The 19,255-nt window shown below is 36.5% G+C and overlaps 2 protein-coding genes across 9 annotated transcripts in view; one reads left to right on the top strand and one right to left on the bottom strand.

The window, feature by feature from the left end:
* The window catches only part of FTO (FTO alpha-ketoglutarate dependent dioxygenase), a 414,023-nt gene extending 407,151 nt beyond the window's left edge, over nucleotides 1-6,872 (bottom strand). For 2 of the 4 annotated variants that reach the window (XM_037815991.1, XM_037815992.1), the window contains exon 1: nucleotides 6,718-6,871. In XM_037815991.1, coding sequence (XP_037671919.1) covers nucleotides 6,718-6,834 — 117 coding nt within the window. In that variant the 5' untranslated portion in view covers nucleotides 6,835-6,871. Of the gene's footprint in view, nucleotides 1-6,717 lie in introns of all 4 variants that reach the window. The other 2 variants (XM_037815989.1, XM_037815990.1) reach the window with 2 other exon arrangements.
* Nucleotides 6,873-7,068: 196 nt separating this feature from the next.
* RPGRIP1L (RPGRIP1 like) overlaps nucleotides 7,069-19,255 on the top strand; it is a 98,210-nt gene continuing 86,023 nt past the window's right edge. For all 5 annotated transcript variants that reach the window (XM_037815879.1, XM_037815878.1, XM_037815876.1 and 2 more), the window contains exons 1-5: nucleotides 7,069-7,145; nucleotides 10,494-10,585; nucleotides 12,228-12,372; nucleotides 15,531-15,829; nucleotides 19,011-19,113. In XM_037815879.1, coding sequence (XP_037671807.1) covers nucleotides 10,501-10,585; nucleotides 12,228-12,372; nucleotides 15,531-15,829; nucleotides 19,011-19,113 — 632 coding nt within the window. In that variant the 5' untranslated portion in view covers nucleotides 7,069-7,145; nucleotides 10,494-10,500. The remainder of the gene's footprint in view (nucleotides 7,146-10,493; nucleotides 10,586-12,227; nucleotides 12,373-15,530; nucleotides 15,830-19,010; nucleotides 19,114-19,255) is intronic.

Genomic DNA, 19,255 nt, shown 5'->3' with positions numbered 1-19,255 from the left:
GCCAGTTCCTACACACACTGCTTGGCATTTAACCAGGTTCCCCAAATGAACCACAGAACACAGAAAATGGTTTGAGTTTTCTCAATTCTCCCGAGGCTAGTACATAACTAGTACCATTTGGGATGCATGAGAGAAAAGTTAATGCAACATCCAATGTACATCTTAGAATATTAGGGCTCCTTATCTCATAGAACTGCAGTTGACAAAAATTGACTGAGCAGACACTCAATATATTTTTACAGAACGCATGTCCCAAATACAGGCTAAAATATCTTCTGTGGTCTTCTAGGTGGTGGTGGAGGTGGTGAAGATGATGACAACGAAATGATGGTGATAATAACAACATTTCTTTTTACTATGTGCCAGGAATGTTCTAGATGCTATATATATCTCTCATATAATCCCCACCACAAACATAAATATCACCCCAATTTTAAAGGTGAGGATATTGAGGCTTAGAAAAGTTAAGATACTTGCTTAAGAAAATGATGGAGCAGAATTCAATCCCAGGAGTCTGACTCTAAAGTCCCATACTCTTAACTACGGTCCGACTAAATGGGTACAGCCAGATTGCAGTAAAATGCAAAGCACATTTCTCATCTAAAGGGACAGCCACTATTCAGAACATCCAGATGGACAGAAGGCCAGACATCCAGATTTTTTCAAGAAATCTCTTAACTTTTAAATACTAGAAAATAATTCAAACATTTTCAAACGGTTCATTTGGATCAAATCAAACATACCTATAGGCAGGGCAAATAAGTAGGTTGCTAATTTGTGACTCCCAATGGCCCACCTCTTTCCTCAGAAACACACTTGCCAAAAATGCATAATCTGAATCTAACCATGAGGAAACATCAGACAAACACAAATACAGGGACATTCTACAAAATGGATAGTCTGAATTCAACACAAATATATATTTTTTGAAAGACAAAAGAAAACAAAAGTTGAACGGTCAATTTAAAGGAGATTAAAGGAAAACAAAGAAGCATGACAACTAAAGGCAAAGTTTGATCCTGGATTGGAACCTAGATCAGTAAAACAAATGCTATAAAAGATATTATTAGGCCAAATGGAAAAAAAAATTGAATATGGACTTAGATTAAATAATAGTATTATGTCAAAGTTACCTTTCTGAAATCTATCATTGCACTGCATTTATGTGTAAGATGGTATCCTTGTTCCTGGGAAATAAATGCTGACGTATTCAGAGGAATGAGGACTGACATCTGCAACTTACTCTGTAATGGTTCATTAAAAATAATGGTTCAGAGAGAGAGATAAAAAGAAAGGGAGAAAGTAAACGTGTCAAGATGTTAACTTGTGAATCTGGATGACAGGGATATGAGAGCTCTTTGTTCTTTTCTTGCAGTTCTGTAAGTTTTTGTTTCTGTTTTTTTATTGTGGTAAAATATATATGATGTAAAATTTGCTGTTTTAACCATTCTAAAGTGTACAATTAATTCAGTGGTATTAACGACATTTACAATGTTGGACTACCATCATGACTTTCTATTACTAAAAATTTTTCATCACCCAAACCTGAAACTCTTACCATTTAAGCAATAACTCCCTTTCCTCCCCTTACTTCCCCCAACCCCTGGTAAGCTATAAATCTACTTTCTGTCTCTATGAATTTGCTTATTTTAGTTACTTCATGGAAGTGGAATCACACAACATTTTTCCTTTTGTGTATCTGGTTTATTTCACTTAACATAATGTTTTCAAGGTTCATCCATATTGTAGCATGTTTTAGTACTTCATGCCTTTTTATGGCTGAATAGTATCCCGCTATATGGATATACCACATGTTTTTTATCCATTCATCCATTGATGGACACTTAGGTTATTTCCACCCATTGTCTATCTATTGTGAATAATGTAACTATGAACCCTGGTGTATAATAGTTCTATAAGTTTTAACAAATTTTAAAATAATTAAATATGTCATCTGAAAAAAAAAAAAAAATAAAGGATGATACCTCCCACAGGCAAACAAACTTAATCAAGGTTATGCCTAGTCCTGCTCCTGGCATAGTGGCAAAACCTAATCACATTGGGTCCTCACAGCTACCCACAGAGTCACATATTCTTGACCCCATTTTCTGGCTGGGAAAACTGAGACACAGGGTACCAGCCCCTTCTACACAGCAAGGAAATGGTTGAGTTCATGGTACTAACTCAAGCCATCTAATATTAATCTAGACTACTCCACTAAATGCCTTTCAAGAAAAACCCGTTTTAAAAATGTATGAATATGCTGTAGTGCTCTCGTATGCTTTAACACAATTAAACAAATGTTATGGAAAGCTAGATGATACCTAGTCCAACCTTCTTATTCACCCTCCAGACTTGGAAAATGAATACAAGTTCGTGGCATAAGCAATCACAAGGAAGAAAATATAAGTTATTTCAAAGACAAAAATAATTTCCCATTATGGGATAATCAAGTTTAATTTAAAAAGTAAATAAGAAATCTTTGTGACCATGGGATGGGTAAAGAACTTATAGATATGGCAGAAAGCATGAATTATACAAAGAAAAATCAATAAATTGGACCTTTATAAAAATTAAATACTTTTGCTCTTCAAAACAACTAAAAGAATGAGAGATGTTGTTTCCAATACATATAGCCAATAAAGGACTTATATCTAGAAAATATAAACAGCTCATAAAACTTAATCATAAGAACACAAATCCCCAACAAAAAAAAAAAAAAAAAGGGAAAAGATTGTAAACAGATTCTCCAAGGAAGAAGATATACAAATGGCCAATAAGCATATAAGAAGATGCTCTAAATCATTAACCATCAGGGAAATGCAAATCAAAACCATGAGACCATTTTACACCCACTAGGATACTATAATCAAAAAGACAGATGATGAGTATTGGCAAAGATATGGAGAAACTGGAATCCTCAAACACTGCTGGTGGGAATGTAAAATGGTGCAGCCAAGTTGGAAAACAGTTTGGCTGTTTCTTAAAATGTCAAACAGAGATTTACCATATGATCCAGCAATTCCACTTCTAGGCATGTACCCAAGAGAAATGAAAGCATACGTCCACACAAAAACTTGTACTCAAATGTTCATAGAAACCTTATTTATAATAGCCCAAAAGTGGAAGTAATCCAATATGCACAACTGGAGAATGGATAAACAAAACATTCCATACATTGAATACTATACTATTTGACAATGAAAAGGAACAAAGTGCTGATATGTGCTATAATATGGATGAACCTCAAAAACATTACTCTAAGTGAAAGAAGCCAAACACAAAAGACCACATATTGTATCTTTCCATTTACATGAAATTTCCAGAAAAGGCAAATCTAGAAAGAGAAAGGGTCTAGATTAATGGTTGCCTAGGGATGGGAGTGAGACAGGAATAACTGCAAACAAACATAAGATTTCTTTTTGGGATGGAAATGTTCTAAAGTAAGATTCTGGTGCTAGTCGCACAATTCTATAAATATACCACCAATCACTAAATTATATGCTTAAAATGGGTGAATTTTATATTTTAAGTTATACCTCAATAACACTTAAAAAAAAGAGGTTCAGCCTCATTAGTCACCACAGAATGCAAATTAAAGTCACAATGAAATGTCACTACACACCCCTGGAATAGCTAAAACTTAAAAGACTGACGATATCGAATGTTGACAAGGATATAGAGCAACTAGAACTCACATACACAACTGACAGAAATGTAAAATGGTATAGTGAGTTGAGCAGTGTCCCCCCAAAAAACATATGTCTAAGTCCTAATCTGCAGTACTGTAAATGTGACCTCATCCGGAAAAAGGCTCTTTGCAGATATAAGTAAGTTAAGGATCTCGAGATGAGATCACCCTGAATTGAGTTTGGGCCCTAAATCCAGTGACTGGTATCGTTATAAGAGAAAAGAGAAGAAGACCTGAGACCCAGAGTTCTAGAGAGGAAGCCCATGTGAAGACAGAAGCAGAATGGAGTTATGTCGCCAGAGCAAAGGAACACTAGAAGCCACCAGAAGCTGGAAGAAGAAAGGAAGTACTCTCCTCTAGAACCTCAAGAGGGAGTCTGGCCCTGTAACATCTTGGTTTTGGACTTCTGGCCTCCAGAAGTGTGTGATGAGAAATCTCTACTGTTTTAATCCACCAAATTTGTAGTAATTTGTTGCAGCACCCCTAGGACACTAAACAAATGGTAAAAATCATTTTGGAAAATCATTTGGCAGTTTTTATAAGGTTAAACAGAAAACTACTATACAACTCAATAATTCTGCTCCCAGCTATTTATGCAAGAGAATTGATAACATAAAGACTTACACATAAACAGTCACAGCAGCTTTTTTCATAAAAAAAGAAACAATCCAAATGTCTAGCAACAGTTAAATGAATAAAGAATACATGGTATATCCACACAGTGGAATATTACTCAGCAATAAAAACGAACAAACTATTTAAACATGCAACAACATGGTAAATCCCAAAAGTTACTCTGCTGACTGAAAGAAGACAGACCCAGAAGACTACATACTGTATGCTTTCATTGACATGAAATTCTAGAAAATACAGACTCATGGATAGTGACAGTTGCCTGGTATCAACTGCAAAAGACCAAGAAGAGACTTCTGCGGGGGATAGAAATATTCTCTATCTGTAATGCAGCAGTAGTTTTGCAGGTGCATACATCTGTCAAAACTCATCAAATTACATACTTTGAATGGATACAAATTATTATTCATAAATTATACTTCAATTAGGTTGACTTAAAAAGATAAAATAACTTATGAGTAATTGGACATTTCTATTTAAGATTTAAAACTTAACTGCCTATACTTTGTTCTAACCAAAAATATTTCATATGAATAAATTTTTAAAGATCAAAGAAATTTTAAAAAGCAAACAGAAAGACAGCTTACTCCATCAATTCAACACGTTTCATAAGCAGAAAACGGAAAAAGCTTTGAAAGTGTAGTCAGAATATCCGGTTCTGAGCCCTAAATCCACTTAGCAACCAAGTGGCTGTGGGATAGTTACAACGCATACAAGCATCAGTTTCCATATCTGTAAAATAGGGATAATATTAATAATGACCTCACAGATTTCAATGCAGTAAGAGTTCCTTCAGAGCAGGGATTCTACCGTAGCCAAAATCAGCATCCTGGTGTCTGACAAATAATAGATTCTCAATAAATCATTATAAAATAAATAATTTTAAAAGTAAACCTGAGAAGTGAAAAAGACATCAATCACAATGCCATTGGGTGACTACATTACTACTTCTTTGCACTTTTGTAGACTACTGCAGAAGGGGCATTCCCATCTGTAGAATATTGTCCATGTCACAGACAGACTCAAGAATGGCAACCTCAGGTCCCTAGTGAGATCTCACTATAACTTAAGTCATTATAGAGCACAGTTTATTATATTTTAATCCAAAGGGTACTACCCCTAAAACAGACTCACTTGTAGGACTCTAAATTCCATTAGAGCAAGAACGATGTTTTATTTACCACTGGTCCTCACAGCCAACATTTGCCTGACATAGTATAGGCACAAGATAGCACGTGGAGAGGCCCTGTGACCAGATGAAGCACTGAAAAGAGGGGAGAGTTCAAAAGGACAAAGCAGCTGATGGGCAGAGAGCAGGAAACGTATCATGTCCCATGAGGCTGAAGGCAGGTAGGGCCCCAGACCATGTTCTTGTCTTTATCCTAACGGCAATGGTAAGCCATGGAAGATAGGTAAACAGGTGGCTGATGGGGGGAGGGAAGGAGGAAAGGGACATCATTAAATCTGCATATTGAAAGGCTCACACTCTACAGTGTGCAGAAGAGGCTGAGGGGGGTGAGGAGTAGAGAAGAGTTAGGGTATGGAATGAGTGTAAACCAATAAGGAGGCTATTGCAACAGCCCATTAAAGAGATAATAGTAGCTTGATTCAAGGTGGTGGGGATGGGCAGAAGTGGACAGACTCCCAAAACATTTAGGCAAATCAACAGGACTTGGCTTTAGGAGTGAGGGGAAGAAAAACACTCAATTCTTTTGAGTCTCAATTCTTCATTTGTAAAACAGGACTGCTCATTTTCCATCTGTGAAATATCCACCTTGCAATCTGCTGTGATAAGAATATGGAATTATATTTATATATATAGCAGTGCCTAGTACACGAGTGCTTTTTAAAAATCGCTATTGCCTTTATTATTGTCATGCCACGGAAAGGCAAGCACTACAGGCTGAACCCAAAGGTAAAGAATAGCAATGTAGTTAAAGATTCATATCCTCTGTTCTAGAGACACATCAGCCGCCACTGAGACAACAGGTCCAAATAAACACATCTGACCTTATTGGTATTTCACCTAAGATCTCATTTCTCAGAGACGATTAGCGGTGAGAAAGCACAGCTGGTATGAACAAGTCTCTGAGATTCCGGAAAATTAAGGCACAAGGGTAGCCACAAACATAACCAAGGAATTAGGAGTAGAAGCAGGCCAAGGAAATGGGTGTCTTGATTCTCATTTGTGAGCCGTTCCAATAGAACTCGGCCTGCATCCTGAGCAGCACCACTTTTTAAGACCCCATGTCTCCATCTCCCTTGCTGACAAGGCCCTGTCATTCCTTGGCTTAAGACGGTGCGTCCGCTCGCCATCGAACCCTTACCCTCCGGTTCCCTGCCCCTAGCTCTAACCTCACGAAGGACCCCGGATCCCCGGGTGCCCTACATACCTTTGCTTCCCGCTCCCGTTCCTCGGCGGTCGGGGATCGCTTCATGCTACCGCTATAGCAGCCTTCGCCACTGCGAGCCGCGTAGTTCCCTCGCCCTGGGTTCCCCACCTCCTGCATGTAGTTCTTTCAGCATCTTGCTCCCGCTCGGCGCAATTCTCCCGCAGAGCCTTAAGAACTACAGCTCCCAGAGTGCACCGCGGCGACGCCCGAGCGCGCCCCAGGGTTTAGAGCAGGAGAATTTCCCAGGTCTGACGACAGGGCGAGCCCAATCTGCTTCCCAGCAAGCGAGCGGGTTGGTGCTCGAGTAGAACTATATTTCCCAGGAGGCAACGGGGCCCGCCCTGTTTTTCCCGTGCTCCTCTCGCCCAGCCGCCTGACACGCCGTCGGCGCTATAGCAACGGTATCTAGCGGTCGGGAGAGAGTGGCGGTGAGTACTCCGTGGGGAGGGGAGAAAGGCTGGCCGATCCTTTCCCTGTAACACGGGCGGGGGTCCTGGGGTCTGCTCCGAGGTCTAGAGAAGGCCCTAGAGTTCTGCTCGCGTGAGCAGCAGTCCAGCCCAAGACATCGCCAGGCCTGAAACATAGCCGGTCCTTTATCTCCACGCCCAGGTCCGGTTTAGAATTGTAAATCTCAGCCCTAAACCCTAGCAGATGATAGTTGATTCTGCTAATTGCCGTCCCTATCCAGATCATTCTTCAGTAGAATATTGTATCAACACAGTCCGCTCTTCGGCCGGGGGTTGCGAATTGATTGGTAGAACCTAAGCCTTCTGAGTGGCCTGTTGTTTGCTTAATTATTTATAATTACTTGTTTATCAGCTATCTCGATAGCCTTTAGCTCCATAAAGGTGGAGACTTTGTTTACCACTTTAGTCTTAGCGCCTGGTATTTATTTATTCATTTAATAAACTTAATATTAGTGCCCATCATGTGCCAGACACTGTACTGGACCACCTGTGAACAAGACTGATACTATCCCAAGACGCTTATACTTTATTTGTGGAGACAAACATTTAACTTAAAAAAAGCAAGGTGACTGTGATAAAAGAAATAAACAGTGATGAAATGAAAAAGACTAGCTAAGGTACAATGAAGAGCCAGCTAATGCAAAGGCCTGAGCATGGTAATAGTTTAGTGGACTTAAGGAAAGTAAAGGAGACCAGTGTAAGTGGAGTATAGTAAGACGATTATAGCATGACATGATGTTGGAGAGGCCAGTCTCTTTAGACCCAGCAGCAGTCTTTAGTTCTTGGGAGGTTCCATCACCTCTTATCACCTTATATTTTACTTATTTAAATTACTTGATCCCTGAACTCCATCGATTCTTGAAGGCCATGGAGTTTGGGTTTTATTCTAAATTCAGTGATTTTCTGTTTTTTTAAATTTACATTTTAAAAACCTCACTCTCTCCATTGTATGAAAAGTTGGCTGGAAAGGTCAAGAATAGAAACCAGGAGATTGGCAATGTGTTTCCTAGGATTGGCATAAGATATTACTACAGGCTGGGTGGCTTAAAACAACAGAATTTTTTTCTCTTACAGTTCCGGAGGCTAGAACAGGGCCATGCTCCCTCTGAAGATTCTAAGGAAAAATTTTTCTTGCCTTTTCTAGCTTGTGTGGCAACGTAACTCCAATCTGTACCTCTGTTTTCACATAGCCATCTTCCTTCACTGTGAGCCCTGTTCAAATTCCCCTCTTATAAAGACACTAGTTATTGGATTAGGGCCTCATCTTAACTTGATTACATCTGCAAAGACCGTGTTTCCAAATAAGATCACAGTCACAGATTCTGGGTGGCCATGAAATTTGGGGGGACACTATTCAACCCAGTAGAGTTAGGAAGCTATTGCAGGAATCCAGGCAAGAAATGATGAAGGTTTGCAACAGGGTTTTTCAGTGAAGATGGAGAGCTATGAATGGATTTGAGATATGTTTTGGAAGTAGACTGGATAGGACTTGCTGATAGCTGAGAGGCTTGGCACATAATAAATATTTAAGGATAGGGCTGTCCCTGTCTGGATCAGTTTCCTCAATGGAACAATGAGGGGATTGGACTTGATCATCTCTTAAGTTCTTCCACTATATCACATGGAATATTAACGTTTTGGGCCAGGTAATTCTTTGTTGAGTGTCCTGTACACTGTAGGATGTTTAGCAACATCCCTGGACTCTACTCAGTAGATGTCAATAACACCAGCCAACCCCCTGCCCCAGTTGTGACAACCAAAAATATCACCAGACAAGTACTCCCAACATGTGTGATCATGGGAATGTTACCCAGTCTTTGTCTCCTTTTCCTAATTTCTAAGACAGGAATCATTTGAGAACCTACCTCACAAGGATATTGTGAGATACTTAATTAATTCATATAAGCAGAGCACTTAGAACAGTGTGTGGCACATAGTAAGTATTCAATAAATGTTAGCATCATCATCATTGTTATTATAAAAACTGGCTTCTATCATAGAAAAGTAATCGTTTTCACAGGTGGCCAGTTTTTAACTTTTTGATAATTTGGGTCCTTAAATTCACTCTCTGGAAACTTGACCTTTTCTGTAACTGTTGCCAAAAGAAGTAATTTATTTACCAGTCATATGTCTGTTATGCATCTGTCACAGCAAAATGAAGTGGTTCTCAACCTTTTCTGAGTTACAATAGAAGTTAGGAGTCCCTGCCTAAAAGATACTTCATATACCCATATGTATACAAACTTTTGTAAATCATCTCTGGGTTCACAAACCCTGAAGTCCATGGTCTCCATCCAACAACTGTTCAGTGAATGCTTGCTATATGCCGAGCTCTGTGCCAGCTTCTCAGAAGAGAGAGGTGAGCAAGACACAAAGCCTTGGACTTTACGTTCTAGGACCAACATTCTAGAGGCTGAGAAACTCTGCCTTAGGGCCTCTTCATTGGCAGTTTGCATTTGTTTTCTAGGTAGTTTGCAATGAAACTATGAGACACACACACACACACACACACACACACACACACACACACACACCATAAAAGACCGCTCACATTCATGCACAGGATAAAGTTACTGTAGTAAAATCTGTAAAGAAGGGAAACTGTAAAAATGCCAGAAGTAGCTCAACAACCTGCATGTTGAAGTAGGACTCCCTGGGACCTAGGCCTCATGGCAACAAAAGCAGGGCACAACAAAAACAAATGCAGTTGGTGAATTTATGAAACCTGTTTGATTAAACTTGGAACTACCGACTCATTTGTATATTGACCCGAAAACTAATATTCAAGTAATACATCTCAGGCAGTGTGCTAAGTGTTTTTAATTTACCATCTCACTTACCCTTAAATAATTGTGAGATAGGTATTTTCCCCATTTTTCGAATTAGGAAACTGAGACTCAAGGAGGCTAGGTAACTTGACCAGCTAGTAATAGAACAACTATTTGAACCCAATCAAGTTCCTGACTTGGGTTTTCCCAAAATACCTTCTTTCTTTTGGGTGGTGAGAGGAGGGATCTTAAATTTGGAAGAGTTTGTTTAACATAGAAGAATAAGAAGAGAGAAGGAAGAATGATAGTCTTTATTTCATTTCCTAAACAAATTATAGGAAAAATACTGTTGAAAATAACACTGTCTCCATGATTAAATATAGTATCACTTTAGAATTCAAGCTTTCATCTTCTTCAAGCAGCCCATGTGGGCAATAAGATATCCATTAAAGACCTGGTCTCATATTTGTTTTATTTGGTTGATTCCATTGCATAGTTAATATTATAACTTGAAAAGATTTTATGTGAATTTTCTCCACAGATAGGCCATGTCTGGCCCAACAGATGAGACTGCAGGAGACCTGCCTGTGAAAGATATAGGTCTAAATCTCTTTGGAATGGGAGGGTTACAAGGTTTGGCCAGCTGTTATTTATTTACAGTTATGAACTTTGATCAGTGCCTTCTTTACTTTTAATTTAAAGTATTTCTGATATTCATACAAACTGAACCATTTAAGTAACTATATAGCTCTTGATTGGGCTAAACAAGAGACGGAGAGTTGAAAACATATGGTGTTTTATTGCATGCGTCAATTATCAACAGCTCATAGAAAATGTAAAATCCCCCTCTGTTCTGATAAAGAATTGTTATAAATCATCTTTTTAAAATTCCACACATCAGTAGAAACTACACAGAAAGTATCAAGCCTCAAAACTGAATTGCCTGGTTTAAGTCATGTTCACCATTAAAAAGTTGCTTTATGTTTAAATTTTATATGGAAGGAAATGCCATATTTTAAAGTCTTTGCTTTTTAAGTAGAGTATCTAAAAATGGCTTGTTTATCCAAATGATAGTGACTTTTTTTGTCAAATTAATATACATTAAAGTTTGTCTTTATCACTTAGCAGTTGCTGTAGAGCTGAAAAGTACTTTTTCAAAATTGAGAAAGGGGCTACTTTAAAGAACAATTTCATGTGTAGACCTACGTTTTTGTTTGTGTGTGTACAGTGGTCAGCCATGCTGTCATGCTGCTACATTTGTCATAGAGAAGACTAGTGATGAAAGATATTTTCCACTAAGGAGTCTTTATACACCTTTTAATCAGAACAGTGCAGGTGGCCACCTGGAACTCCTCAGCAAAGTAGTCAATGTGTTGTTCATTGAAAAAAGATAAATTTGACTAAGAATTTTATTGTTAAAGTAAAAACTATGTATGAGTTTAGCTTTAGATCTTTGCAGAAGTACTAGGCATTGAAATACTAATTTTAAATGTGCAAAGTTATTGGCTGGCTTTTGATACTCTAAACTCAATTCTTGCCCTCACCCCACCATAGAGCTTTAATCTCTATCCATTTGTTCTTGTTTCTTTTGGAGGATTGTTGATAATTGACTTACTTCACAGTGATATGGGAAATACCAACTTTAAGCTTATATAAAGAGAGATGTATACACACGCTAAAGGGTGTAAAAGTTCTTGTAAAATACAGTGTAGCTTATAGAGAAAAGATTTGTGGAACTTCTAAATGACCATTTGTAAGTTTTTAGAGATATTTTTTGTTTGGTATTGCAAATTTTATGATTTATTTTCTATAGGCCAACACTCGTAACACAGAAAAATATCTTAACCATGTTGTATTCACTGAATTATTCAGTTAAAACTTTTGCCTTTGCTAAAAAGAACTTTCATATACTCTTAATTTAGTTTTTTCAACGTTCAGCATATAAATAAAAAAGTCTTTACTGGATCAGAGTTAGTTGCATCTTATATTTTTTTTAAAATGGTTATTTGAATACATTTTTGAATGGATGCTATTGTTGCTCAAATCGTTAATATTGGATAATGCTAATAATAAATATTAATAGCAAAAATTTTTATTCCCACCTCAGGTTAGTAGAGTGAACAATGCTATATCCTTTTCTAAAGATCTTAATTATAGGTCACAAAAGGAAAAAATCTGGGAAGAGTGTATAAAAGACTATCTTAATAGCAACAGTTATCATTTTTAGAGACTAATTTATGAAATCCCACCATTAATTACCTTGCAATTTTTGCAGAAACTTCAACAACACGGGCAATGAAGTCTCGCCAGGCCGTGTCACGTGTCAGTCGTGAGGAACTGGAAGACAGATTTTTGCGTTTGCACGATGAAAACATTTTACTTAAACAGCATGCCTGCAAGCAAGAGGAGAAAATTAAAAGGTTATGATAAAAAGCTTTTAGCTTTTTTTCTTGTCTCAGTAAAGTTTTGAGGATATGCTTTTTTTATAAACTTAATTGAAAACCCCACCTTGAATCTTTTTTGGAACAAGGCAGGTTGTAAATAAATACACTTTTAAAAATGGAAAATCTTGCAAAGTTGAATAATAAACCAAAAGGATTATGAGTGTTTATTATGTCTGAAGTTGTTATTTGAAAGAAAAGAGCTAATAGTTAAGAGAGCCATGAGTGTATCATATCTATAAATAACTTGTAGTTTAATATTTATGGTTGAATAAGTAAATGGCCAAAGCATCTGGTTTTTAAATGTCTTGACTTTAAGATGAAAGTTTCAAAAAGTAATTATTCTAACTTGTTAGCATGCATGTTCCCTTAAGATTTGGAGTTCATTAATAAAAACATCACTCATCTGGGAGATACTTAACTTTGCTTGAGTTAGTCTAGAGTCTATATATATTTTCAAGAGACTCCACATAGTTTCTGAAGGAGGATATTGTCACTTTTGATTTGTGTGCAAAAAAAATGCAGTAATAAATTCTTGAAAGTAGATTATCTTTAATTTCTTCTTGTCCAGAAACAATATGACTACTGTATGTATGGCATTAGAAATAAAAAAGGGCATTCACATGTGCAAGCTTGAAGATATCTAGATGGATATTCATGTTATACCTTCACTGAAATGGTGGTGTCAGCCACTGAAGAAAAAAGATAAGTTTTTCCTCCTGCTTAGAATTCATCCTGAAGTGTGATTCTATTTCACATTCTCTCTGCAGAATGTGTTTTCACAACCCACTGAGCTGCGTGCTGGGCTTTTACTTTGAGTCATTTTTTGAGTCATGGTGATGGCCTTTTTCAAGACCTCTAACTCACTTGCCTGATTGCCTTTCTGACCAGTAGCTCACGTATGTCAGCCAGTCAGAATGAGGCATGTAGTCTATGACCACTAAACAGTTTTTTTTCCTTGTAGGCCTAATTGGTCGGTAAAAGAATTGAATTCACAACCTTGACCTCGTTAGTAAAATTTGTCCTAGCCAGAAAATATAAAATGGCCTAATAATGAGCCATGTAGTTTAATGGAAAAAGGTCTGGGCATGTATTGTATATCTCTACCAGTAGCCAATGGTATGTTCAAGCCACTTAGTTTCCTTGGCTTTTATTTTAGTCAACCATGAGAATACTGATCCAGTGATCACTGTAATACAAATGCCTTCACAGTCTCACACCACTGACACAGTTCTAGACATATGGGTAGAGCTGTCTTTAAATTTATTCTGAAGATAATTACATAATTAGAATCACTTTCTTTAGTACAGCTGTGGATTTGATAAGCCACCTTTTTTTAATAAGTACTCAAACTCTACTAGATGACTTATGGTACGTTAATATTATAAGATAATCAAATCAGAGGAATGAAAACATTGCCGTGACTGGACAAAGAGATGCAATCTTATGTTTCTTGACAAAGTTTACTTGAATATCTTTGAAGGAATTTAAAGCTGCTCTATTGATGTGCTTTGCTTGCATTAAAAATTAGTCATTTATTTTTCTTTAGGTATTGCCTGTTTTCTGCCATTAAAAAAGCATTAGACTGAACATTAAGTCTGTCTGTCTTTTGAATGTAATCTATATCTCTGTAGGGAAGTCTTCTTTGTAACAGAGGATTCAAGTATTTAGGTTGGCATCTCATTTGGACGGCTACCATATTTCTTGGATCGGCCATTGTGTGAAGTTCAGTCCCTAAACTCATTACAGAGCTAGGTAGAGTGTGCCACTCTGTTGGGCTATGTACCTGGCCAAATTTCCTAATGATATATCATTCTCTAGATTAGGTTAAAACAGAACTAATCCACTGATTATTTTACTAGGGTGTTTGTGGTACTCTTGGATCTTGGTTTTTATTAGCCTGTATCCCCTGTAAAGCATGCTTAATGGATGTGCCTCAAGGGAAAGAGAGACAATCTTAACTGATTGTGTTATGCATAGTTCTCCCTGATGCCACATGCTGCAGGTCTCATAGCTAGAGGTGTAGATAGAGGCGTATTTACTACTGCATTTACAGAGGACTCTCCTTAGGGCAAAAAAGGTTGATGTATGACATCCCAAAACTATTAAGGACTTTTTTTTTTATTTTACTTTTGTTCTCCTAAGTAAAAGCTTCTGTTCATAACCATGCTCAAATAAAGCAAACCCTATTTAAAGAAAAATGAAGTGTGTTTTTATTTTCAATCTCCTGTCTAGGTCTTTATAAAAATAGATTCACTATAAACCAGAATCAGCTATTGAAGATGTGCGACCAATTTTGTAAAGTCTTGAACTTGTGTCTCTCATCAAAGCCACCTTTTCTTTCTTGTCCTGCCAAGAATTTTCCATTCACTTGTCAGGCATGTTTGCCTTGCGCGTATATTACATCACTCCCATGTGCCCTTTCTGTCTTTTGTTCTGTCTAACCAGTTTTTATCAAAACTTAAAAGAGTTAAAGGTATAAACTCCTGAGATGTCAAAAGCACAATTTATGTCTAAATTTGATGGCAGCGTTGAAATAATACTATTTGCATCTAATTATTTTCAAGCATGTTTCTTGAGCACTAAGCATCATTTCAGGAGGTATTTTCTTTCTTTTGGATTTTTTATTGGGGTTTTATGTGTGTGTACCTATGCTTTCTAATATTTTTGTCTTTGTAGTATGTCTTATTCCTAGAGAAACTGAAAACAATGCATCTCCTAAATACCGCATAGTCTTAACTCACTTTTCAAGTTTTGACTTAATGTGGATTGCAGATAGAACCCACCACATCCACAATCTGTAGTTACATTTAAGAGCATACAGAATTCCTATATAAGGTCATGCGTTAGAAATTGCATTTGAGGAACATATGGAGTAAATATGTGTCCTCTCTTTACTAACCTTAAATGATAAGCCTTAGGAAACTGTTATTTGTCAGTGCTATAAAGCAGATTGTTGCCCAGTGGTTTCAATTATCATCAAAGGATTCTTCACAGGCAGTAATAGTTACATCAAAACCTGAAATTTATTATTTAGGTTCTGCACTGAAGTCTTCACAGTGATTATGTTCCTTTCAACAGAATGCATTTTATGCTGACTTCTCACATTCCTTTTCATCTTTTTATTATTTCCCCAGAATGGCCACCAAGTTAATACGGCTAGTTAATGACAAGAAAAGATATGAGCAGGTTGGTGGCGGCCCCAAGCGGCTGGGACGGGATGTGGAAATGGAAGAAATGATTGAGCGGCTGCAAGAGAAGGTTCATGAGCTTGAAAGACAAAATGAAGTCCTCAAAAACAGACTAATTTCGGCCAAACAGCAACTTCAAATCCAGGGTTACAGGCAAACTCCATACAATTATGTGCAATCTCGTATTAACACTGGGCGTAGAAAAACCAAAGAAAATACAGGCACACAGGAACGCCCCAGGAAAGGTAAAGGAAAACACTAAACGCTAAACTTAAGTCATTTAATAGGTTGTTTTATACACACACAGTTTTATTTCTGTGTTATTCATGTCTTTAAGTCTTAACAGACTTAATAACGTGAAGGTCATTTTATTTAAGAATCACCAGATAACTCTCAAATTTGTTTATTAAGGCATTCATATTAACCTATAGGAGACATGTATGTAGCTAAGTGATATTTGAGTTGAGTTCAGTTTGGTTTTTTTTTTAATTCCAGAAATTGTGGGTTTACAGAACAATCATGCATAAAATACGGGATTCCCATATACCACCCTATTACTGACACCTTGCTTTAGTGTGGTACAAGATGTAAGTTTGTAGTGTTTATTATGGATGGAAATCACATTGACTCAGGCAAGTGGGGAAATTAGCTAGTTTGTTTATGTATGATCACACTGTTTTGAATGTAGCATTTTAAGTTCTTTGCCCAAAGACCTTTTATAAAATTTGCAGAATTGCTTAAATCTTTCTCATTGTGCAGAGGCAGCATGACAGTGCAATGTGCACATGACAGTGGGTTTTAAATGTTGGGTTCTTGTTCCTCCACTTAACTAGCTGGTGACCTTGGACAAGCTACCTCATCATTCTGAACTTGAGTTTTCTTTACATGTAAAATAAAATGATTGAAGCAAGTGACATAAAGGTCTCTTCCAGCTCCAGAAATGATCAAACACATTCTCATTTTGAAAATGAATTACCTAAAACCTTCCCAGGTTATAAAACAGTTCAGTTTTGTAGACCTTCCTCACCATAGAACCCAAATATTTCTAATCAGAATTCCCAATTCTCTAAACCCACAAACTATTTATAACGAAACTAAAAATTAATGACTATTTCAAGTGACTTTTTAAAAATTTCAACTACTAGGGAAGGAAATAAAATTTTAACTCTAATAGTTCTCCTTTGGAATATGTTTAATATAGAGTGAAGGCCAAACATATTTAGGGACATAAAAGTTTAGTTTCAATTCCTTGAAGAAGGAAAAAACACCCTATGAACAGAAAGAGAGAAAAAATTATTCTAGCTTTCTCTCCAAGCCAAAATGTTAACACTCTGCTGCCTAAAAGGAGTTCCTTTGAAGTCAGTAAGCCTCCGTACAGGCAGGAGGCAGCTGCAGGATGAAAGGGCTTGGCTACTCCTAGCCTAAGTGAGATTGGCAAGAGACTTTGAATATAATCAAAGTAATTGGAATAAATTATAAATAAAAAAATGCAGCCTGCCTCCAGTTAACTTTTTTACACAGAAGAAAGCATGTGACCTCTCAGAGCCTCATTTTCCCCATCTGTAAAATGGGTGAAAAAAACGCCAGATTAGATAAGAGGTCAGGAGATGGGAGCTCTGCAAAAATATCCTTTACTTTTAAAAACTACCTCACCCTTTCTGAACCTTAATTTTGTCATTTGTGAATGTATTTGGGTTAGCCCATCTCTTAAGATCTGCAAGGTCTATTACACTAAATAAAAGCAATGCCCAAATTTTAGATAGAAATGGCAAGCTAATCTCCTATGAGTAGCTGTTCAATTAGAAGAGTTTGATGCGAGTCTTTATCTAGAGAAAAATAAAAAGGAGCCAAAGAGCAGCTGAGTCTTTTTAAAATGTAGCTATATAGCTTAAATGTCTCCTTATATTTGTATACGATTAGTGATTCAGCCCTTGTTCACTCGGTACAGAGCCCAGCAAAGCTTTAAGGAATGATTAATACTTTCCTATTACCTTTCTAGGAAAACTTGAGGCATCATTTTACCAACATTTGATACTTTGGTAACTCTAATAGATTCTTCAGGACTGTCTTCGAAGCTGGACTTAGGCCAGAATTGTCTGAAATATCTCATTGTCGAGTGGCTGAGTGAGAACCTCAGACCCTCTCTGGCCACAAGCAGTCCTGACCCCAGGCTGCTGTACAGATATTAATCATATTCTCCTTGTGCCTAGTTGGGAAAAAGGATGGAAAGCACTTGCTTAAGGTGTGATCAATGTAATTTAGAAACACATTTTATTATGAAGAACCAGTGAGTTAAAAGAATTTCCTAAAGTATATGTGTTTACAAATACAATCATTGGCACATTATATCACCATGAGATTATAAATTTTCAGTCATGTTTTAAATAGAACTAATTTTTTTTTCTTGTTCTATTGAGTTTTTCCATGATTTATGTGGGAAAAGTTTAAGAATTAGCATTACTGCCAAAACAATATAATTAGCACATTCTAACACAGTAAACTCTTTTTATGTTTTAGGCAGAGCCTTTTCTATTGTTTCATCTGGAATACAGCAAGAGATTTTGAAAGTTCTAAAAAGAGCCAATAATAATTCCATTATTCTAATTAAAATTCTCATTTTTAAAAAATGAATTCTTTAAAGTGGATGAATTTGTTCTATATCTTTATATCGAGACTGTTCACCATTAAAAAGCTCTAAATTATTTGTCGTATTTTACATAATTTAAACTAATAATTTAATCTATAAATGTAAGATTACTGTAACGGAAAGTGTGTCATTTTTAACAATGGGACTGTCCTTGTTAAATTGAATATAACTATTTTGATAAGAAAAACCACATTTTAAATGCAGCAGGGTAATGTTTTCTTTAAAGGAATCCTATTAATGATTCATTCTGAAATTATCTTTGTTTTAAATATAGATTTCCTTATTGAGGTGGAATAAGCCAAAGTACAGGGAACATTTTGACTCAAACATGTAAAGTCAAGGGATATGAATGGCTAATTTTAAAATCAAAATACGTTTATCAGAAATGCTAAAAAAGAGTCAAGTTTTTGAAGACTTGGTCTTCATATTTCAGTTTATATTGTAAATACCTGAATTAAAGAACTTGTTTCTTTCAGTAATTACTGCAGGAGATTTAAATCTAAGGTGAATCAAATTATTTCTAGGTAATTTAGTTTCCATAGTAGAATTTGTTACGTGGGCAATACTTGCTGCTGTGTTTTATTTAATGACTATTGGTGACTAAGATCGAATATTTCCTTTGGCAGTGTATTTCTAATTATATGTACCATAGAGCCAATATATGTCTTACTTCTTAATAAGATATTTTATTGTATTATAAATATCCATGTGATACTAAATCAAGGGAACTTCTTTTCCAAATTCACTTGTATAATCATATTTTATTAATTTCTTTTTAGGTATAAGATTTCAAGATGTAGAAGTAGCAGAAACTCTACAACCCATGCTTACAAAATATGGCAACAGTTTACTTGAAGAAGCCAGAGGAGAAATAAGAAATTTGTATGTATTCTTGTTCACGGTCATTTTAGAACTTTGTTTATTGATCGTATCTTTTTTGATCTACCCCCCAATCCTTTATTTTAAACAAAAATGGGTTATATATAAATACTTTGCTCCACTAAAATACATCCAGTTCTGTGGA

The sequence above is a fragment of the Choloepus didactylus genome, chromosome 22 (assembly GCF_015220235.1).
Source record: "Choloepus didactylus isolate mChoDid1 chromosome 22, mChoDid1.pri, whole genome shotgun sequence".
Lineage (NCBI taxonomy): Eukaryota > Metazoa > Chordata > Mammalia > Pilosa > Megalonychidae > Choloepus > Choloepus didactylus.
This window is presented reverse-complemented; position numbering and strand designations above follow the sequence as displayed.